The sequence below is a fragment of the Heterodontus francisci genome, chromosome 32 (genome assembly GCF_036365525.1).
Source record: "Heterodontus francisci isolate sHetFra1 chromosome 32, sHetFra1.hap1, whole genome shotgun sequence".
Lineage (NCBI taxonomy): Eukaryota > Metazoa > Chordata > Chondrichthyes > Heterodontiformes > Heterodontidae > Heterodontus > Heterodontus francisci.
In genome coordinates, this window is record NC_090402.1 from 4244847 (window position 1) to 4267611 (window position 22765).

The 22765-nt window shown below is 46.7% G+C and overlaps 1 protein-coding gene across 2 annotated transcripts in view; it reads left to right on the forward strand.

Annotated features, from left to right (window-relative positions):
- Positions 1–22765, forward strand: part of LOC137347552 (noelin-like) — a 53577-nt gene that overhangs the window by 22919 nt on the left and 7893 nt on the right. For both annotated transcript variants that reach the window (XM_068012026.1, XM_068012025.1), the window contains exons 2-4: positions 6294–6443; positions 10774–10929; positions 21342–21561. In XM_068012026.1, the coding sequence (XP_067868127.1) occupies positions 6294–6443; positions 10774–10929; positions 21342–21561 (526 nt within the window). The remainder of the gene's footprint in view (positions 1–6293; positions 6444–10773; positions 10930–21341; positions 21562–22765) is intronic.

Sequence of the window (22765 nt, forward strand, 5' to 3'; positions counted from 1 at the left end):
GCTAGCTCTCCATCTGTTCCTTGTCCCTGACACCGCATGCTCTGACCTTAGTCATTGATCTATTATGTGGCACCTTTCTGAAGACCTTTCAGGAATTGATTGCATTTACTGTATTACTGTTGTCTACTCTTTAACGTGGGATATTGTGAGCCGAGTCAAAAAGAAAAAGGAAGCATTCGTAAGGGCTGGAAGGCTAGGAACAGACGAATCCCTTGAGGAATATAAAGACAGTAGGAAGGAACTTAAGCAAGGAGTCAGGAGGGCTAAAAGGGGTCATGAAAAGTCAATGGCAAACAGGATTAAGGAAAATCCCAAGGCTTTTTATACGTATATAAAGAGCAAGAGGGTAACTAGGGAAAGGGTTGGCCCACTCAAGGACAGAGATGGGAATCTATGTGTGGAGCCACGGGAAATGGGTGAGGTGCTAAATGAGTACTTTGCATCAGTATTCACCAAAGAGAAGGACTTGGTGGATGATGAGCCTAGGGAAGAGAGTGTAGATAGTCTCAGTCATCTCATTATCAAAAAGGAGGAGGTGTTGGGCGTCTTGCAAAGCATTAAGGTAGATAAGTCCCCAGGGCCTGATGGGATCTACCCCAGAATACTGAAGGAGGCAAGGGAAGAAATTGCTGGGGGCTTGACAGAAATCTTTGCATCCTCATTGGCTACAGGTGAGGTCCCAGAGGACTGGAGAATAGCCAATGTAGTTCTTTGTTTAAGAAGGGTAGCAAGGATAATCCAGGAAATTATAGGCCGGTGAGCCTTACGTCAGTGATAGGGAAATTATTAGAGAGGATTCCTCGGGACAGGATTTACTCCCATTTGGAAACAAACGAACTTATTAGCGAGAGGCAGCATGGTTTTGTGGAGGGGAGGTTGTGTCTCACTAATTTGATTGAGTTCTTTGAGGAAGTGACGAAGATGATTGATGAAGGAAGGGCAGTGGATGTTATCTATATGGAGTTTAGTAAAGCCTTTGACAAGGTCCCTCATGGCAGACTGGTACAAAAGGTGAAGTCACACAGGATCAGAGGTGAGCTGGCAAGATGGATACAGAACTGGCTCAGTGGTGATAGAAGACAGAGGGTAGCAGTGGAAGGGTGCTTTTCTGAATGGAGGGATGTGACTAGTGGTGTTCCGCAGGGATCAGTGCTGGGACCTTTGCTGTTTGTAGTATATATAAATGATTTGGAGGAAAATGTAGCTGGTCTGATTAGTAAGTTTGCGGACGACACAAAGGTTGGTGGAGTTGCGGATAGTGATGAGGATTGTCAGAGGATACAGCAGGGTATAGATCGGTTGGAGACTTGGGCGGAGAAATGGCAGATGGAGTTTAATCCGGACAAATGTGAGGTAATGCATTTTGGAAGGTCTAATGCAGGTGGGAAGTATACAGTAAATGGCAGAACCCTTTGGAGTATTGACAGGCAGAGAGATCTGGGCATACAGGTCCACAGGTCACTGAAAGTGGCAACGCAGGTGGTTACGGTAGTCAAGAAGGCATACGGCATGCTTGCCTTTATCGGTCGGGGCATAGAGTATAAAAATTGGCAAGTCATGCTGCAGCTGTACAGAACTTTAGTTAGGCCGCACTTAGAATATTGCGTGCAGTTCTGGTCGCCACACTACCAGAAGGACGTGGAGGCTTTGGAGAGGGTACAGAAGAGGTTTACCAGGATGTTGCCTGGTCTGGAGGGCATTAGCTATGAGGAGAGGTTGGATAAACTTGGATTGTTTTCACTGGAACGACAGAAGTGGAGGGGCAACATGATAGAGGTTTACTAAGTTATGAGTGGCATGGACAGAGTGGATAGTCAGAAGCTTTTTCCCAGGGTGTATATATAATTATTGCTATTACTGAGACTTGGTTAAGGGAAGGGCATGATTGGCAACTAAATATCCCAGGATACCGATGCTTCAGGCAGGATAGAGAGGGAGGTAAAAGGGGTGGAGAAGTTGCATTACTGGTCAAAGAGGATATCACAGCTGTGCTGAAGGAAGGCACTATGGAGGACTCGAACTGTGAGGTAATATGGGCAGAACTCAGAAATAGGAAGGGTGCGGCAACAATGTTGGGGCTGTACTACAGGCCTCCCAACAGCGGGCGTGAGATAGAGGTACAAATATGTAAACAGATTATGGAAAGATGTAGGAGCAACAGGGTGGTGGTGATAGGAGATTTAAATTTTCCCAACATTGACTGGGATTCACTTAGTGTTAGAGGTCTAGATGGAGCAGAATTTGTAAGGAGCATCCAGGAGGGTTTTCTCGAGCAGTATGTAAATAGTTCTACTCGGGAAGGGGCCATACTGGACCTGGTGTTGGGGAATGAGCCGGGCCAGGTGGTTGACGTTTCAGTAGGGGACTACTTTGGGAATAGTGATCACAATTCCGTAAGTTTTAGAATACTCATGGACAAAGACGAGAGTGGTCCGAAAGGAAGAGTGCTAAATTGGGGGAAGGCCAACTATACCAAAATTCGGCAGGAGCTGGGGAATGTAGATTGGGAGCAGCTGTTTGAAGGTAAATCCACATTTGATGTGTGGGAGGCTTTTAAAGAGAGGTTGATTAGCGTGCAGGAGAGACATGTTCCTGTGAAAATGAGGGATAGAAATGGCAAGATTAGGGAACAATGGATGACAGGTGAAATTGTGAGACTAGCTAAGAGGAAAAAGGAAGCATACATAAGGTCTAGGCGGCTGAAGAAAGACGAAGCTTTGAAAGAATATCGGGATTGTAGGCGCAATCTGACACGAGGAATTAAGAGGGCTAAAAGGGGTCATGAAATATCTTTAGCAAACAGGGTTAAGGAAAATCCCAAAGCCTTTTATTCATATATAAGGAGCAAGAGGGTAACTAGAGAAAGGATTGGCCCACTAAAGGACAAAGGAGGAAAGTTATGCGTGGAGTCAGAGAAAATGGGTGAGATTCCAAACAAGTACTTTGCATCGGTATTCACCGAGGAGAGGGACATGACGGATGTTGAGGTTAGGGACAGATGTTTGATTACTCTAGGTCAAGTCGGCATAAGGAGGGAGGAAGTGTTGGGTATTCTAAAAGGCATTAAGGTGGACAAGTCCCCAGGTCCGGATGGGATCTATCCCAGGTTACTGTGGGAAGCGAGAGAGGAAATAGCTGGGACCTTAACAGATATCTTTGCAACATCCTTAAACACGGGTGAGGTCCCGGAGGACTGGAGAATTGCTAATGTTGTCCCCTTGTTTAAGAAGGGTAGCAGGGATAATCCAGGTAATTATAGACCGGTGAGCCTGACGTCAGTGGTAGGGAAGCTGCTGGAGAAGATACTGAGGGATAGGATCAATTCCCATTTGGAAGAAAATGGGCTTATCAGTGATAGGCAACATGGTTTTGTGCAGGGAAGGTCATGTCTTACCAACTTAATAGAATTCTTTGAGGAAGTGACAAAGTTGATTGATGAGGGAAGGGCTGTAGATGTCATATACATGGACTTCAGTAAGGCGTTTGATAAGGTTCCCCATGGTAGGCTGATGGAGAAAATGAAGTCGCATGGGGTCCAGGGTGTACTAGCTAGATGGATAAAGAACTGGCTGGGCAACAGGAGACAGAGAGTAGCAGTGGAAGAGAGTTTCTCAAAATGGAGACGTGTGACCAGTGGTGTTCCACAGGGATTCGTGCTGGGACCACTGTTGCTTGTGATATACATAAATGATTTGGAGGAAAGTATAGGTGGACTGATTAGCAAGTTTGCAGACGACACTAAGATTGGTGGAGTAGCAGATAATGAAGGGGACGGTCAGAGAATTCTGCTGTATATAGATAGATTGGAGAGTTGGGCAGAGAAATGGCAGATGGAGTTCAATCAGGGCAAATGCGAGGTGATGCATTTTGGAAGATCCAATTCAAGAGTGAAGTATACAGTAAATGGAAAAGTCCTGGGGAAAATTGATGTACAGAGAGATTTGGGTGTTCAGGTCCATTGTTCCCTGAAGGTGGCAACGCAGGTCAATAGAGTGGTCAAGAAGGCATACGGCATACTTTCCTTCATCGGATGGGGTATTGAGTACAAGAGTTGGCAGGTCATGTTACAGTTGTATAGGACTTTGGTTCGGCCACATTTGGAATACTGCGTGCAGTTCTGGTCGCCACATTACCAAAAGGATGTGGATGCTTTGGAGAGGGTGCAGAGGAGGTTCACCAGGATGTTGCCTGGTGTGGAGGGCACTAGCTATGAAGAGAGGTTGAGTAGATTAGGATTATTTTCATTAGAAAGACGGAGGTTGAGGGGGGACCTGATTGAGGTGTACAAAATCATGAGAGGTATAGACAGGGTGGATAGCAAGAAGCTTTTTCCCAGAGTGGGGGATTCAATTACAAGGGGACACGAGTTCAAAGTGAAAGGGGAAAAGTTTAGGGGGGGTATGCGTGGAAAGTTCTTTACACAGAGGTTGGTGGGTGCCTGGAACGCATTGCCAGTGGAGGTGGTAGACGCGGGCACGATAGCGTCTTTTAACATGTATCGAGACAGATACATGAATGCGCAGGAAGTAAAGAGATACAGACCCTTCGAAAATAGGCGACAGGTTTAGATAGAGGATCTGGATCGGCGCAGGCTTGGAGGGCCGAAGGGCCTGTTCCTGTGCTGTAATTTTCTTTGTTCTTTTGGGTGGAAGAGTCAGTTACTAGGGGACATAGGTTTAAGGTGCAAGGGGCAAAGTTTAGAGGGGATGTGCGAGGCAAGTTTTTTTCCACAGAGGGTGGTGAGTGCCTGGAACTTGCTACCGGGGGAGGTGGTGGAAGCAGGTACGATAGCGACGTTTAAGAGGCATCTTGACAAATACATGACTAGGATGGGATTAGAGGCATACGGTCACCGGAAGTGCAGAAGGTTTTAGTTTAGGCAGGCATCAAGATCGGCGCTGGCTTGGAGGGCCGAATGGCCTATTCCTGTGCTGTACTGTTCTTTGTTCTTTGTTCTGTTACTTCTTCAAAGAATTCAGTGAGGCCGGTCAGGCAAGACTTTCCTTTTAGAAATCCACGCTGGTTATTATATTTTAGGTTTCTGTGTGGGGGAGGGAGTGTGGCTCAGGCTTGAAGGAGGAATGGAATTCGGAGTTTTAAAACATGGGTTAAGCTGAGCAGTGTGATTTCCTTGACAGTTAGTTGAATTGTAGATGGTACTGTGTAGTTTAAATATGGATGTGGGTTACATTTTCTTTGATTTTATTTTTACTGGGAGTTTGTTTTTCTGTCAAATCTTCTATTTATAACAGAGTAGATGAAAGAACAGGTGTTGTAAAAATCAGAGCTAGTTAGATGAGAGAGTGGGCAAGATCATTTATTTTAACTTGTTTTCCAAGCTACATAAAATCTAAATTGCTCAGTCTGCTGTGTGCTGCAATTCCCAAAATGTGTTTGTGCTGCGTGATACAAGCTCACAATGGCTGATTCTGCCGCATTCTTGGTAAATCCTGTCCAATGACCACTGCAGGTAGAGCTTGCCTTAGCAATCAAATAAACAACTGCGTGGGGCGTGGGCAAAGGGGCAGGTAGGGACAATGCATAGAAACACTCAAAAAGCAGAGTTGTCAGGGCACGGCTCTGTTCCTCTCCTTAAAGAATCAAACAGTTCCTCCTGCAGTTTGCTGCTCACACAAATTGTCCATCCCTTGATTTGTCCATAGTCAGTACAGCAGGTTATTCGGTACCTGCTACACATGTGGACAGAGAGACACGCACAGAGACTGACACAGATTCACATGCATAGGTGCTTAGAGTCAGACTGACACTGAAGCAGAATCAGACACACAGACTAAAACAAAAGCAAAATACTGCAGATCCTGGAAATCTGAAATAAAAACAGAAAGTGCTGGAAATACTCAGCAGGTCTGGCATCATCTGTGGAGAGAGAAGCAGAGTTAATGTTTAACAGACCTGAAACGTTAACCGTTTCTCCCCCTACAGATGCTGCCAGACCTCCTGAGTATTTCCTGCGCTTTGTTTTTGTTACACTGTCTCACATAGTCTGTGTAATTGCTTTAAAACTAGTGCACAGCAATATATCACATTGTCAGAGTTTATCTGGGTGTATATCTTCTGGAGCCGGAATGCACCTTGAACCTGATGTAAAATGTACTTCTCTTCCACATTCACTATTTTCTTTATCCTGATGTGTTGTTTCGTTGAATTGATCTGGTCTCCTTCAACGATGGGTCAGGTCTGTAAATCTTGGTTTGTTGCTGGGTTTGTGTCGTCTGTGCTGGATTCTCTGGTCCCTCTGACTATCTGTACTCTCTCTCCCCCACCCCCTCCAGGTATTACCAGACAATGCTGAGGATGGCTGGCGTGTGTTCAGCTCTGCACCGGACAGTGAGGGCAGGTGTATCTGCACTGTGGTGGCTCCCCAGCAGACTCTGTGCTCACGTGATGCTCGCACCAAGCAGCTACGGCAGCTCCTGGAGAAGGTATGGCAGTTCCGCAAAGGCTGGGGATGAGCAGGGTCAGGTATCAGCTAGGGCACTCTCTGCACCACACACAAATATGAGCCTGGGGCAACAGGAGTTATATTGCAGCTCCAGCTCAACAGTTTCCAATCCTTGAACGTGTTGTCACTTCCCAAATCCGTGCATATCTTTTCCACAAATCCCTGTTTTCATCCCTCCAATCGGGTTTCCATCCCAGCCAAGAACTGAAACAGCCCTTGTCAATGTCACAAATGACATCCTCTGTGACCATGATAAACTTTCCCTCCTTGTCCTTCTCCACCTGTCTGCAGCCTTTGACACGGTTGACCACACCATCCTCATCCAACACCTCTCCATTGTCGTCCAGCTGGCTGGGACTGCACTCGCCTGGTTCCATTCTTATCTGTCTAATTGTAGCCAGAGAATCACCTGCAATAGCTTCTCTTCCTGCTCCCGCACCATTACCTCTGGTATCCCCCAAGGATCTATCCTCGGCCCCTCCTATTTCTCATCTACATGCTGCCCTTCAGTGGCATCATCCGAAAATACGACGTCAGTTTCCACATGAACGCTAATGACACCCAGCTCTACCTCACCAGCAATTCTTTTGACTCCTTCCATGTTTCTGATTTGTCAGACTGTTTGTCTGCCATCCAATATTGGATAAGCAGACCGATGCTATTATCTTTGGCTCCATTTTCTAACAATGATTTCCATCCCTGGAAACTATCTTAAGCTGAATAAAACCACTTGCAACCTTGGTTAACGTTTCAGGTCAATGACCTTTCATCAGAACCATCAGAAAGGTTACTGACCTGAAACATTAACTCTGTTTTTCTCTCCACAGATGCTGCCTGACCTGCTGTGTAGTTCCATCATTTTCTGTTTTTATGTGATTTCCAGCATCCGCAGTATTTCACTTTTGCAACTGTGATGTTGAGTTTGACCCCGAGATGAGTTTCTGACCACATATCCACAATACTGCATCTGCAGTATTTTGCTTTTGTTTTAGTCTGTCTGTGTGAGATTCGGTGTCTGTCTGACTCTGAGCACCTATGCATGTGAATCTGTGTCTGTGCTTTCACCAAGACCATCGTATTCCACCTCCATAACTTCGGCTGACTTCACCACTGCCTCAACTCTTCTGCAGCTGGAAACCTCATCCAGGACTTGACTAATTCCCTGCTCTCCTGGCTAGCCTCCCATTTTCCACCACACAGACACTTGTGCTCATCCAAAACTCTACCGCCCGTATCTTAACTCGCACCAAATCTCATTCACCCATTACCCTTTCACTGGCTCTTGGTCCGGTAACACTTCAATTTTAAAATCTTCTTTCTTGTTTACAAATCCGTCCATGGTCTCACTCCCACCCTAACTTGGTAGCCCCTCCTTCCTATTTTTGTAAGCCTTTTCGTTCAGTCTAATAGTATTTTTCACTTCTCTAGTTAACCATTGTTGTACCACTTCTCCAGTGGAGTTTTTATTTCTCAATGGAATATATGTTCATTGAGAATTATGATTTTTAAAAAATATTTGCCTTTGCTTACCTACTGTCATATGTTTTAATCTAATTTCCCAATCTACGTCAGCCAACTGATCTCATACCTCCGTAATTGGCTTTGTTCAAATTTAAGACCCTTGTTTCTGACTTAACCACATCGTTCTCAGAATTTCATATTAATTATATCTCCTTATGATCACTCTTCCCCAAGGGATACTTTATGATGAGATTGCTAATTAACCCTGTCTCATTACACAATACTAGATCTAAAATCACCTGTTCCATTGTTAATTCCTCAACATATTGTTCTAAAATATCAGTAACCCCTCCCCAGCATGTTCTGTTACTGATTGTATCTCTACTGATGTTAATCCAGCTCCCTCACACTGTCACTCAGTAACCCGTCTCCCCAGCGCCCTGTGTTACTGACTGTATCTTTACTGATGTTAATCCAGCTCCCCCTCACTGTCACTCAGTAACCCGTCTCCCCAGTGCCCTGTGTTACTGACTGTATCTTTACTGATGTTGATCCAGCTCCCCCTCACTGTCACTCAGTAACCCGTCTCCCCAGCGCCCTGTGTTACTGACTGTATCTCCACTGATGTTAATCCAGCACCCTCACACTGTCACTCAGTAACCCGTCTCCCCAGCGCCCTGTGTTACTGACTGTATCTCTACTGATGTTAATCCAGCTCTCTCACGCTGTCACTCAGTAACCCCTCTCCCCCCAGCGCCCTGTGTTACTGACTGTATCTTTACTGATGTTAATCCAGCTCCCCCTCACTGTCACTCAGTAACCCGTCTCCCCAGCGCCCTGTGTTACTGACTGTATCTCTACTGATGTTAATCCAGCTCTCTCACGCTGTCACTCAGTAATCCCTCTCCCCCCAGTGCCCTGTGTTACTGACTATCTCTACTGATAATCCAGCTCCCTCACACTGTCACTCAGTAACCCCTCTCCTACCAGCGCCCTGTGTTACTGACTGTATCTTTACTGATGTTAATCCAGCTCCCTCACACTGTCACTCAGTAACCCTTCTCCCCAGCGCCCTGTGTTACTGACTGTATCTCTACTGATGTTAATCCAGCTGTCTCACGCTGTCACTCAGTAATCCCTCTCCCCCCAGTGCCCTGTGTTACTGACTATCTCTACTGATAATCCAGCTCCCTCACACGGCCACTCAGTAACCCCTCTCCTCCCAGCGCCCTGTGTTACTGACTGTATCTTTACTGATGTTAATCCAGCTCCCTCACACTGTCACTCAGTAACCCTTCTCCCCAGCGCCCTGTGTTACTGACTGTATCTCTACTGATGTTAATCCAGCTCTCTCACGCTGTCACTCAGTAATCCCTCTCCCCCCAGTGCCCTGTGTTACTGACTATCTCTACTGATGTTAATCCAGCTCCCTCACGCTGTCACTCAGTAACCCCTCTCCCCCCAGTGCCCTGTGTTACTGACTATCTCTACTGATGTTAATCCAGCTCTCTCAAACTGTCACTCAGTAACCCCTCTCTCCCCCAGTGCCCTGTGTTACTGACTGTATCTCTACTGATAATCCAGCTCCCTCACACTGTCACTCATTAATCCCTCTCCCCCCAGCACCCTGTGTTACTGACTGTATCTCTACTGATGTTAATCCAGCTCCCTCACACTGTCACTCAGTAACCCCTCTCCCCGCAGCACCCTGTGTTACTGACTGTATCTCTACTGATGTTAATCCAGCTCCCTCACACTGTCACTCAGTAACCCCTCTCCCCCCAGCACCCTGTGTTACTGACTGTATCTCTACTGATGTTAATCCAGCTCCCTCACACTGTCACTCAGTAACCCCTCTCCCCCCAGCACCCTGTGTTACTGACTGTATCTCTACTGATGTTAATCCAGCTCCCTCACACTGTCACTCAGTAACCCCTCTCCCCCCAGCACCCTGTGTTACTGACTGTATCTCTACTGATGTTAATCCAGCTCCCTCACACTGTCACTCAGTAACCCCTCTCCTCCCAGCGCCCTGTGTTACTGACTGTATCTTTACTGATGTTAATCCAGCTCTCTCACGCTGTCACTCAGTAATCCCTCTCCCCCCCCCCGTGCCCTGTGTTACTGACTGTATCTTTACTGATGTTAATCCAGCTCTCTCACGCTGTCACTCAGTAATCCCTCTCCCCCCCCCCCCCCCAGTGCCCTGTGTTACTGACTGTATCTTTACTGATGTTAATCCAGCTCTCTCACGCTGTCACTCAGTAACTCCTCTCCCCCCAGCGCCCTGTGTTACTGACTGTATCTCTACTGATATTAATCCAGCTCCCTCACGCTGTCACTCAGTAATCCCTCTTCCCCCAGCGCCCTGTGTTACTGACTGTATCTCTACTGATGTTGTAACTGGGGGGGGTGTGCGGTGTAGTAATGTGGGGGAGGTCAGTGATTACTGTAGTAATTATGGGGATGGGTGACTATCGGGTATTACTCTGCTGTACCTATTACATAATAACACAACCTGAGGTGTACACCTCCTAACTCGTGGTTTCAATTGTATTTAGTTACACTTATCAACACTTCCCATTCAATTTTGCTATGTCAGTTGTCACGATGGAGTTGCATATTCTCACCACTAGTTGGGTTTTTTGAGTGGGTCTCTCTCCCAACTCATTGACCATGTAGAAATGATCTTCATTCCAGCTGACTTGTCTTATATACGACCATGCCGTGTTCCTGGCTGCAGTTCACCAGTAAGATTGAGAATCCTGGACTGTGGGCCACTGCTGATTATAGAATTGGCCTTATATATTGGGTAATGGGTCAATCTCACTCCTCCTTCACTGTTACAGGTGCAGAATATGACTCAATCTATAGAGGTCTTGGATCGACGAACCCAGCGAGACCTCCAGTATGTGGAGAAAATGGAAACACAAATGAGAGGCTTGGAAACAAAATTCAAGCAAGTGGAGGAGAGTCACAAAGCACATCTCTCCCGGCAGTTTCAGGTACACTGTGCACCAGGATAGATTCACATTCTGCTGTCGGAGGCTGATCTGTGGAATAGATAAACATTTGCCAGACATGGGTGGTCATTGAGTAATTTTCCATCTTGCAATGTCACGGTGATCCCTTTTTGGGGGGAACCCAGTGTCCCATCGAGTCCTTTGATCATATTGCTAAACAAACCCCCGTGACTGGTGGTTCTGTGAACTCCTCCATCATGTTGACAAAAATACAAGGATGAGAAAATGTGGCCCATCAAACCTGTTCAACCTACACTTGCTATGGAGCTGTGAGCCCGCCTGTCCCTTTTTATTCTCGGCAGGGGTCCCGTACACTTCAGCCCTCTGCTGGAGGGTCCTCCTAACACCAGTACAGGACTTAGGTGTGCAGGTTTCACTGTAGGTTGGGGTTTCCCCTCAACCTGGCACATGTGGCAACTCCTGCAGTACTCCACCACATCTTTGTGGAGTTTTGGTCAGTCAAACTGCTGTCTTATGTGGGCTTTGGTCTTTCATATACCAGCATGTAAAGCCACTGTAATCTTGTGGGCCCTTCTTAATATTTCTCCCTGGTACCTCTGTGGTGAACTGCTGTCCATTCCTTGCTCTCAGGTCTGTGAGGAGAACTCCATTTCCTCATCAGTACCTCATTCTTTAAATAGTAGCAATCAGGGACTCCATCTGCTTCACTTTCAGACTGGGCAGCCTGTGCTAACTCTTGCAATACTGAACCGGCTCACTGAGCCTCAGCTGGGGAAAATCCATTTAATTCATTCCCTGGGTCTCCTAACTTTCCAAAGAAAGTCTGAGACAGGCAGACCTCATGGTCATCTGCCTGCAGTGCCAATGCAGTCTCCTCTGGGGGAGCTGGTTTGATTATGGCCTGATCCACTACACATTCAGGGACACTGCAGTGGTCAGTCTCCTGCCACTGCCCTCTCTCTCTGACCTCCTGCGGTCTTTCTTTCACAACTGGGAGGGCTACTGCCTTCACCCCCACCAGATCATTACCTAGGGGCAGGTCAACCCCGTCCACAGGCAAACTAGGGACAATCCCTACGGTCATCAGTCCCAAAACTAGGTCGCACTCCAGGTGCACCCGGTGTACAGGTACAGGCATACACTGCCCTCCAATACCATTCACCACTATTCTGGTGTTCACTGCACACTCTGGGGGAAAGGTCAGGCCTTTTCCCAGTAAAAGGGATCTAGTGGCCCCTGTGTCCCTGAGAATCACTGTGGGCTTGCTTGTCCCACTCAAGGGGTATGGGGATACTCTCCCTTCTGACACGAAACCCTGATAACGTTCAGGAATCCTGTTAAGTTTTCCTGCATTGGATGTAGTAAGCTTCCTGGGTCTCACTCTTACTGCAGTTATAGCCATAGCTTGTTCTGCTGTGCTTTTCATCAGGGTCCCTTCTCCCTCACTGAGCGGGTGTGCCCTGATTAACCCCAGCGGTTTTCCCTTTAGTTTCCAGAAGTCAGCTTTTAAATGCCCTGCCTTATTTCAATGGAGGCACACAGGTCTCCACGTCTCACTCTTGCTCACAGCACCTTCCATTTTGGCTGGAGGACGACCCCCTGAGTCTCCAGTTTTCCTTTCTCTCCCAGGACTGCCTGGGTGGATATTCACCTTCCCACCCTTTGTCCTTTTCGGATTTATGGGGGTGATTAGGAATGGTTCTCCCCTGGAAAACCAACTTATAAATTAAAGTAAACTCATCAGTCAGAATGGCCGCTTGCTGGGCTCCCTGAACCTGCTGCTCCTCTACATGGGTCTTTATTGAGAGTGGGGGAGAGTTTTTAAATTCCTCTAACAGAATTACTTCTCTGAGATTCTCATAGCTGGGCTGTACTTTAAAAGCCCTCAGCCACTGGTCAAAAGCCAGCTGCTTACTTCTTTCAAACTCCAGATAAGTTTGATTAGCTTGCTTCTTGAGGGTTCTAAACTTTTAGCGATAGGCTTCGGGTACTAATTCATATGCCCCGAGGATAGCATTTTTGGTCAGTTCATAATTTGATGAATTCTCATCTGGCAACAGGGAATAAACCTCATGTGCTTTTCCAATTAACTTGCTTTGTATTAAAAGAGACCAGATCTCAGCTGGCCATTTTAACTGCCTTGCCAGTTTCTCAAAAGACACGAAAAATTCTTCCACATCTTCCTCATTGAATTTTGGAATTAATTGAGCGAGTTTTAGCAATTTTGTACCCAGCCCTGAATTCTGCTCCTCCATATTGGCCATGCTTTCACTGGGGTTACTCTGTCGCCCTCTAGTTAACTCAAGCCGCCTCAACCCTCTTTCTACGCATTCTTTCTGGAATATTCTTTCTCTCTCTTCTGCCTCTCTCTGTCTTTCTTCTATCTTTGTTTCTTCACATTCCTTCTGGAAGGCTCTCTTTTTTTTCTCCCTCTCCTGCCTCTTTCTTTTTTCCTGTCTCTCCCTTTCTCTTTCCCTGTCTTCCAATTCAAGTTTCCTTTGTTCCAAATGTATCTTTGCTAGCAGTACCCTGTCTGGGTCTACTTCTAACCCTGTTTCTGCTTCAGATTCAAGGGAAAAATAGTTGGCCACTAGCCTTAGGAATTCAGACTTCCTAGCCTTGCCACGCACAGTGATCCCACACTGCTCAGCCATTTTTCTCAACTCCTCCATAGACAGTGCTTTTTACTTATCCCACGTTTCTTCACCCTGGCTTGGAGAGCTACTAGTTTCAGTCGCAGGTTGTGTGTGGTTGAATACTAACAAGAAAACCTGTATTAATCTTGCTCTTTTTTTTTTGATTGGGAGCAATTTGGCTTCCCACTTCCACTTTCTCTCATTTGTCTGTGGGTGAAATTCCGGACACTAGCACCCAAATTTCTGTTACGAACAGGTGAGGAAGGTGTCTAGGGGTCTCTGTCAGCCTTCACCTGGTCTTATTGTAACAGGGTTTAATTTTTAAATGCCATGTTTTGAGCTCCCCCTTGGTGAATCCTTGTTCACCGCTTTCCAATTACTTGGCAAAGAAATGAGCACAAACAGGTTTTCTTTGGTTTAAAGAAGAAAAGTGAAATTTATTAAAACTTAAACTCTAATTTGGTTAACACCTATGGATACACGCTGCACCCACCCTAGCAAGCATACGCGATATGCACATGCAAATAGAGACAGAAAAGAGCAGAAGAAAAATAAAATGGAGAGGTTTGAGGCAATATCAGAAGAGTTTATTGTTTGCTGTGCTTTGAGCTCACTGTAGTCCTTTGTAAGTAGTCTTGCTTTTCGTTGGGGCCCAGTATTCTTCTTAAACCATGTTCACTGTATGAGACTTTTCTCTCTTGGGGTTCATGTGTCTTTAATGCTTTCCAAAGCTAGTGAGATGAGAGCAGACAGGAGAGAGGTCTTTTCAGTCCAGGAGCAAATAGCTTTCCAAGTTCAAATTCTCTGTGGTAAGTTCAAATTTAAAAAAACAAGGCCAGTTAGTTATGTGACTAAACTGGTCTGACCACATCTGTTTGCGTATTCGACCATCGTAGCAGTTAACCTGGAATGCTAGCCTCTCCACCTTCAATGTCTGGTAATCAAAAGTCCATTGTGGATTAAATTGGAGCAGGGAGTGGTCCCTTTGTCCTTTCCAAGCACTGTGTGTTACTATGCAAATGTCTTTCCAGTCAGGGGCTTGGCAACCCCTTGTAATCGGCCTTCTTTTCTTCCCAGCAACAATTTTAAAATGTAATGTCCACGTGACTAAATATCTTTGCCCCATTCTTGGCAGGTGGGGGTCTGCATGACACAGATCCAATATCTCATAAACATGATCCCATTTCTCAACGGTTATTGCTCCTGTTCCCTTTCAGAGCTCCCAGAATTAACTTTGGCAGAGTCTGATCCATATTCACTACCCTATGGGACATGCTTTAACCTCTGTGCTCACTCGGTTTAAAAAAATCGTAGGCCACAAATATCTAAAGAACAAGAGGAGGCCATTCAGCCTACTATATTCAGCCTACTATATCTGTCCCAGCTCCTTGCTAGAGCAATCCAAAACTAGTTCCACTGCCCTGCTCTCTCCCCATGGCCATTTTCCCTTAAAAGATGTAAAAGTATCTGCCTCAACCATTCCCAACTTGTAACAATCCTCTGTAAAAACATGTTCCCTATTCAATCAAAAACCCCTTGGAACTTTAAAAACCTCCATTCATTTGTTGCTTACTTTTTCCTGATCTGGCACAGATGGTTCAGGTTTAGATATTTTAGTGAACTCAGAAGATCTCTCAGGCCCATCAAACCTGTTCATGTCACACACACTCTGTAAAAACAACTCAATCATGGACTCCTTACCCACCCAGGATCTCTATAAGCCCTCAAAAGCTGAATCAGTCCCACCAGTAGTGTTCTGAGAGAAGCCAACTATTCCACATGAATTAACAGTCCCACATTACCCTGAGACTCCAGACACAACTATTCCAACACACTCCTGGACGACCTGCAAGCTTCCACTCTCTGTAAACTTCAGCTCATCCAAAACTCTGATACCCATGTCCTAACTCACACCAAGTTCCATTCACCCATTAGCCATGTGCTCGCTGTCCTGCACTGGCTCCTGACCCAGCAACATTTTGTTGTTAAAATTTTCATTTTTGTGTTCAAATGCCTCCATGGCCTTGCTCCTCCCTATCTCTGTAATCTCTTTCAGCTCCACAACCCTCAGATCTCTGCGTTCCTCCAATTCTGACCTCACCAGCATCCCCAATTTTAATCTCTCCATCCTTGGCAGTCGTGCCTTCAGCTGACTAGGCCCTAAGCTCTGGAATTCCCTTGCTTTATGGAGTATGGTAGGATAGTGGTTATGTTACTGGACGAGTAATCCAGAGTGTGGGGCTAATGACCCAGAAACATAAGTTCATATCCCACCATGGTAGCTGCGGCAATTTAAATTCAATTAAATAAATCTGGAATAAAAAGCTAATACCAGTAACTACTGGATTGTTGTAAAAACCTATCTGGTTCACTAATGCCCTTTAGGGAAGGAAATCTGCTGTCCTTACCTGGTCTGGCCTACATGTGACTCCAGACCCACAGCAATGGGATTGACTCTTGCGTGCCCTCTGCAATGGCCTAGCAAGCCACTGAGTTGTATTTAAGAAGGCAGCTCACCGCCACCTTCTCGAGGGCAATTAGAGATGGGTAATAAATGCTGGCCAGGCCAGCGACGCCCACATACTCTGAATGAATAAAAGCATCTTTTTGCCTCATCACCTCTTTCTGCTCCTTTCAGATGCTCCTTAAAACCTACCTGTTTGACTAAACTTTTGGTCACTTGTCCTAATATCTCCTTATGTGGCTCGGTGTCAGATTTTGTTTGCTAACACACCTGTGAAGCACCTTGGGACATTTTACTAGATTGACGGTGCTATATAAATACAAGTTGTTGTTTTGTTCCAAGTAACATGGAAACGAGCAGCAAGGATGCCATGCTATCCCAGCAGTCATCTGTCTGCTTCTAGAACCAGCAAAAAGAGGGTCGCTACCCCACCTGAGGCCTCCCTCTGCCTTCTCCCCGCTTCCCTACAGACACAAATAACAACGTAAAGATAGGGATAGGGTCACTCAGAGATACATGTGGTAAACTCACCGGCAATGGGAACAAAGTGGCAGGAATATTGAATATTTACTGAAGAGAATAATATGATGGACATGACATTAGAAGAAATATATTTTTTAAAAATGACATTTAACATAGAAAGAGGGGAGAAATTAAACTAATCACACTTAGAGAGGATAAAGCTCCTGGTCTGGATAGATATCATCCATGCCTATTAAAAGAAGTTGGGGAAGAGAGAGCAGAGGTACTGTTACATATAACAATTCATTAGAAAAACAAATAGTGCCAGAGGACTGGTGGACAGTGAATGGGATTCTGAGATTTAAAAGAGAGATAGAACGAGTCCAGGGAACTATCGATCACTTAGCTTAACATCAGTGATAGAAAAGATAATGGAATCCTTGCTCAGAGATGTAATGGAAATTATCCAGAAACTGAAAATATAAGAGTTGTCAGCATGGACTTCAAAAGGGAAAGTCATCTTTGACCAACCTTATTGAATTATTTGGAGAAGTGACAGAAAGGATAGATTTGGGGAATGTAGTAGATGTAAATATATTTTGATTTTCAAAAGCCTTCGATGAGGTACTGCAAAGTAGACTCAGGACTAAGGTCAGAGCATGTCGAGTCAGGGGACAGGTAGTAGAATAGATAGAAAGCTGGTGAGAAAACAGAGAGTAGGGGTTAAAGCTAGTTACTCAGACTGGCAAATGGTGGGAAGTTGTGTTCCACCGGGATTGGTGCTGGGATGACTGCTGTTCATCATTTACATAAGCAATTTGGACTCGGGAATCAAAAGTACAATTTCAAAATTAGTGACCGGCAGCAAATTAATGGTATGTAGGTAATACTGAGGAGAACTGTGACAAAATACAGTGTGGCAAATGAACTTCAATACAGATAATTATGCGGGTGGTACATGTTGATGGGAAGAATAAGAAGACCCACATGTTCCTTGGAAAATACAAGTCTAAATAGGGTTGAGGAGCAGAGGGATCAGGGTACAAATACACAAATCACTAATAGAGGTGACACATGTTAATCCCATTAAAAAGCAAAGCAAGCACTGGGGTTCATTTCCAGAGGGATAGAATTGAAAAGCAGAGAAGTTACATTAATCTTTGGAGAACCTTGGTTAGACCACACTTGGAATTGTATGATCTGTTCTGGCCTCTGTTATAGAAAGGATATAGAGGCACCGGAAAAGATGCAAAAAAGATTTACTGGAATGATACAGAAAGAGTGAACAAACTGGGGCTCTTTTCTCGAGAAAAGAGGGGTGACCTGAAAGAGGTCATTCAAATGATGAAGGGGTTTGATAGGGTAGAAGTGAAGATGATGTTTCCATTTGTGGGGGAGACCAGAATTAGGGAACATCAATGGGGAATTCAGGAGAAACTTCTTTCCCCAGAGAGTGGTGAGAATGTGGAATTCACTCCCACAGGGAGTGGTTGAGGTGAATTATATCGATACATTTAATGGGAATCTGGATAAACACATGAGGGAGAAAAGAATAGAAGGATATGGTGATAGGGGGAGATGAAGAGGGGGTGGGAGGAGGCTCGTATGGAGCTTAAACACCAGCACGGAGCAGATGGGCTGAATGGCCTGTTTCTGTGCTGTAGATTCGATGTAATACACCACTGCAGCCTCAGCTTGGACCTTGGTTTCCGAGTGTTTGCCATTGCCTCTGTCCAAAGTACTTTGATGAGGTAAAGTGATAAAAGGCTCACTGCACATTCCTGGCCTGACTCACCAGTGACCTTTACACCGTCACACTGCTTTGGGCTTTGCTTTGAAGACACTGCTAGTACATCCCAAAACTGATAAATGTCCCTCGGCCCCTGCCCTCACTCTCTCAGCCTACCCCTATTGTTGCCCGTTGTCCACCCCCCCAACCCGTCCCCCTCAGGGGTCCCCCCTTGGTCCCCCTCTAGCCCATTGCCCCATCCCCAACTACACCCTACGCCCTCTGGCCCACCCGCTCCTCTCGCCCCGTGCCGCCTTCCCGCTATCCCTCACACTCTTGATCCCCCAACCTCTCCTTCCCCAGCTCGCTCGTCCCACCCCTCTCTCGCCCCACTTCTTGCAAGCACATCACGCCTCCTCACTCCCACCCTGTCTCTCATGCCTCCTGCTCACAAACCCCCCCCCACTCTGTCTCCCCCTCATCTCGCATCCACCCACCTTCTATCGCACTTCCCCCTTCCCTTTCATGGCCCCTGCCCAAACCCCCCTTTGCCCCCCCATCTCTCGCTGCCGAAACAGTTCCATGTCAGGGTCAAGCACAGCTCGGTTTGTCTCCAGCAGGATCCTTGTGTGGTATCAGCTGGATATCCTGCTCACCAGCTTTGTGACTCGTGCTGTTATCCCGATGGGAATGTTGGCAGATTGTGGGACGCTCCCATTCGCAACTTCCCAGCAAGATAAAGAGCCTGACAGTAAATCAGTCTCCACTTTATATTAGCACTCATTTGTTCTCTTAATCTAACTCAATGGAAATCCATCTAAATGGTCAGCTACTGCCCTCTTATGTAGAGGGAGCTTTCCATAACCAGCTGCCCCTCTCACTGCTATTCTTGTAGCTCTTACCTTCACAGTTCAGGTGTAGCCATGTTCAGTTCAGTTAGTCATCAGGCTCATTTTTAAATGGATGTTTTCTGAGTTGAATTAGATGTGCAAGGTGCAGCAAAATCTTTTTGTCAGATATATCCCCAGTGAGAGTCAGTGTGTGTGGGACCCGTACCCCAGTGAGAGTCAGTGTGTGTGGGACCCGTACCCCAGTGAGAGTCAGTGTGTGTGGAACCCGTACCCCAGTGAGAGTCAGTGTGTGTGGGACCCGTACCCTAGTGAGAGTCAGTGTGTGTGGGACCCGTACCCCAGTGAGAGTCAGTGTGTGTGGGACCCGTATCCCCGTGAGAGTCAGTGTGTGTGGGACTCGTACCCCAGTGAGAGTCAGTGTGTGTGGGACTCGTACCCCAGTGAGAGTCAGTGTGTGTGGAACCCGTACCCCAGTGAGAGTCAGTGTGTGTGAGACCCGTACCCCAGTGAGAGTCAGTGTGTGTGGGACCCGTACCCCAGTGAGAGTCAGTGTGTGTGGGACCCGTACCCCAGTGAGAGTCAGTGTGTGTGGGACCCGTACCCCAGTGAGAGTCAGTGTGTGTGGGACCCGTACCCCAGTGAGAGTCAGTGTGTGTGGGACCCCTACCCCAGTGAGAGTCAGTGAGTGTGGGACCCGTACCCCAGTGAGAGTCAGTGTGTGTGGGACCCCTACCCCAGCTGCTAGTGTGCAGTTATTTTGCTTCATAACTTCCAGTAAGCTGTGGCAATTTGGAAGTCAGTTCTCTTTGTAATAATGTGTATGTGGAGGGTGGCAATTGTTTCATCTCTCGTTGCGTGGACAGCATGTTACTGACAGTGAGGAAATGAAAATGCCGCGATGGAACCCTGGCCTGTCGGTGTGTGTGTGCCTGGATTTGTGGAGGTGGGTCAGGTTTGAAAATGTGTTTTTGTGTCTCTGCGAGTGGGAAATTGCAGCAACTCCTCAATAGTATCGCTCTTACTTTTTGTTTGTTTGCAGGGCTAAGTTTAAGAAAGTTTTTTTGAAAAGCGGCATTGATTGAACGAAGATACAAGTCCAATTCTTTGTAACCGTGGACTTGGGCTCCTGACCTTGCACTATTATATAGTTTTGAAAAAAAAATCAAAAAAACACACGACAATTTTAAGGCTTTCTTTAATACATATAAAGCTAACTTGTTAATCTTTGCTGTGAATTCTCCTGCATGTTAAACCGTTTAACCAATAGTTTAAAAAAAAATTTATTTATAAATATATCAAAAAAAATTGTTGATGCATCTCTACTGAATGTCCTTTTGTTACGTGATTGAAAGCATGTTAACCCAATCGCATTCTAAAAAATAAAAAAAAAAATAAAGGCTTTTTTTCCCAAATTATTTTGGTGTGCTGTTCACTCTCTGCTCCTTCAGACACAAAACAAGGGAGAGCCAGTGCCCGTGGAACCTGTACCCCAGGGAGAGCCAGTGCCCGTGGAACCTGTACCCCAGGGAGAGCCAGTGCCCGTGGAACCTGTACCCCAGGGAGAGCCAGTGCCCATGGAACCTGTACCCCAGGGAGAGCCAGTGCCCGTGGAACCTGTGCCCCAGGGAGAGCCAGTGCCCGTGGAACCTGTACCCCAGGGAGAGCCAGTGCCCGTGGAACCTGTACCCCAGGGAGAGCCAGTGCCCATGGAACCTGTGCCCCAGGGAGAGCCAGTGCCCGTGGAACCTGTACCCCAGGGAGAGCCAGTGCCCGTGGAACCTGTGCCCCAGGGCGAGCCAGTTTAGGGAGCACGTTATTCACAAACACACAGATTTGAGCACTAATCCAGGCTGACACTCCAGTGCAGTACTGAGGGAGCGCTGCATTGTCAGAGGTGCCATCTTTCAAATGTTACCTTAAACTGAGGCCCCGTCTGCCCCCTCAGGAGGGCCTAAAATATCCCGCAACTACTATTTGAAGAAGAGCAGGGGAGTTCTCCCCAGTCTCCTGCCCGCAGCCGACATCGCTAAAACATAGTATCTGGTCATTATTGCGTTGCTGTTTGTGGGATCTTGCTGTGCACAAATTGGCTGCTGCGATTCCTACATTACAACGACACTACACTTCAGAAGTACTTCATTGGCTGTAAAGCACTTTGGGATGTCCTGGAGTAGAGGCACGACAGAAATGGGAATTTTTTTATCGTAGCGTTAGACAGGGGTGCGGGGAGCTGTCGGGATTTTTATTTTTCCACACTTGCGACTGAATAGAGATTATTTTACCCGTTGCAGGCCCTAAAATCGAGAATGGATGAACTGTTGCCTTTAATCCCCGTGCTGGAGCAATATAAAGCTGACGCCAAGTTGGTGTTGCAGTTTAAAGCAGAAGCGACGAATCTCACGGCTGTACTGGCCGAGCTTCAGGAAGAGATCGGAGCGTACGACTATGAAGAGCTCCTGGGCCGAGTCTCCAATCTTGAGGACAGGCTTCGGGCCTGCATGCAAAAATTAGGTAGGCCCCGAATCGCGCATCTTAAACGGGTTACGCGGAATTGGCTGCCCCCCTCGGGGTCCGAGGGGGGGGTGCTGAAACGCGGATCAGAGGCAGCGACGGTGGGAGCCTAAGGGTCTCTGGCTGCTCCCCCCACATGCAGGCAGTGAGGGGAAGGGGACCCCTAAAAGCCGCCATTTCCCCATCTCCTCCCCCTGAAATACGCACAAACACACAAGGTTTATCCCCTACTAGCCTGAGTGGCTGGGGTTTCAGTGCGCTCCCTCCCCGCCTCATACGGGGGGCATAGGTGGTGATTGTTGACAGGCTGTTTGACTACAGAGGCATCACGGCCAAACCTAAGACCCCACCCTCCCATTCCCCTTGCCCAACATTGTGCTTGTCGGGAGGGTGGTCATCTGATAGTGATCAGGAACAAGAAGCCCTGGTAGCTTTGTTTTTCTTCCCCTTCACTGAGCAGAGGGGAGTTATTCCCTAACCACCTAGTTCAAGATGAGATCAGTTAGCTCAGCACAGACAAAGGATGGAGCTTGGGATCTTGCTGCTCTCTAACACACAGGCAGGATGGGGAATTTAACCACTGAGCTCTGAGTGGGGAGCAGGACCCTTTCGGTCCTGTACAAGCTGGGGCAAAATGGTTACTGAAATAGGAATAACACAGGCAGTTGACCATGAGGGGCATCGCAGTGAAACTATCACAATGAGGGCTGGGCCCCTCTGGTCAGGAATATCCAGTGCTCAAAAGGTGCAGAAAGTGGGGAGAGTGTTGCACCTCCTCCCCCACTCCCCACCAAACCCCACTGTACCCGACCAGGTGAGCCAGCACTAGTGAGAGTCTTGTGACTGATTGCAGATTCAGATGAGGGAGACAGTTCGAGTAGAACAGCCACGAGGAAATGGGTTTGTAACTGGCTGCACAGCAGGAATTCGCAGCGGCATACACGATCTAACTCGAGACTCTACCTGTGGGGAAGCAGTGGAGTAGTGGTAATGTCACTGAACTAGTAATCCAGAGGTCCAGGCTAATGCCCTGGGGACGTGGGTTCAAATCCCACCGCGACAGCTGGTGGAATTTAAATTCAATTAATAAAAATCTGGAATTGAAAACTAGTTTCAGTAATGATGCCATGAAACTATCATCAATTGTTATAAAAACCCATCTGGTTCACGAATGTCCTTTAGGGAAGGAAATCTTTACCTTGTC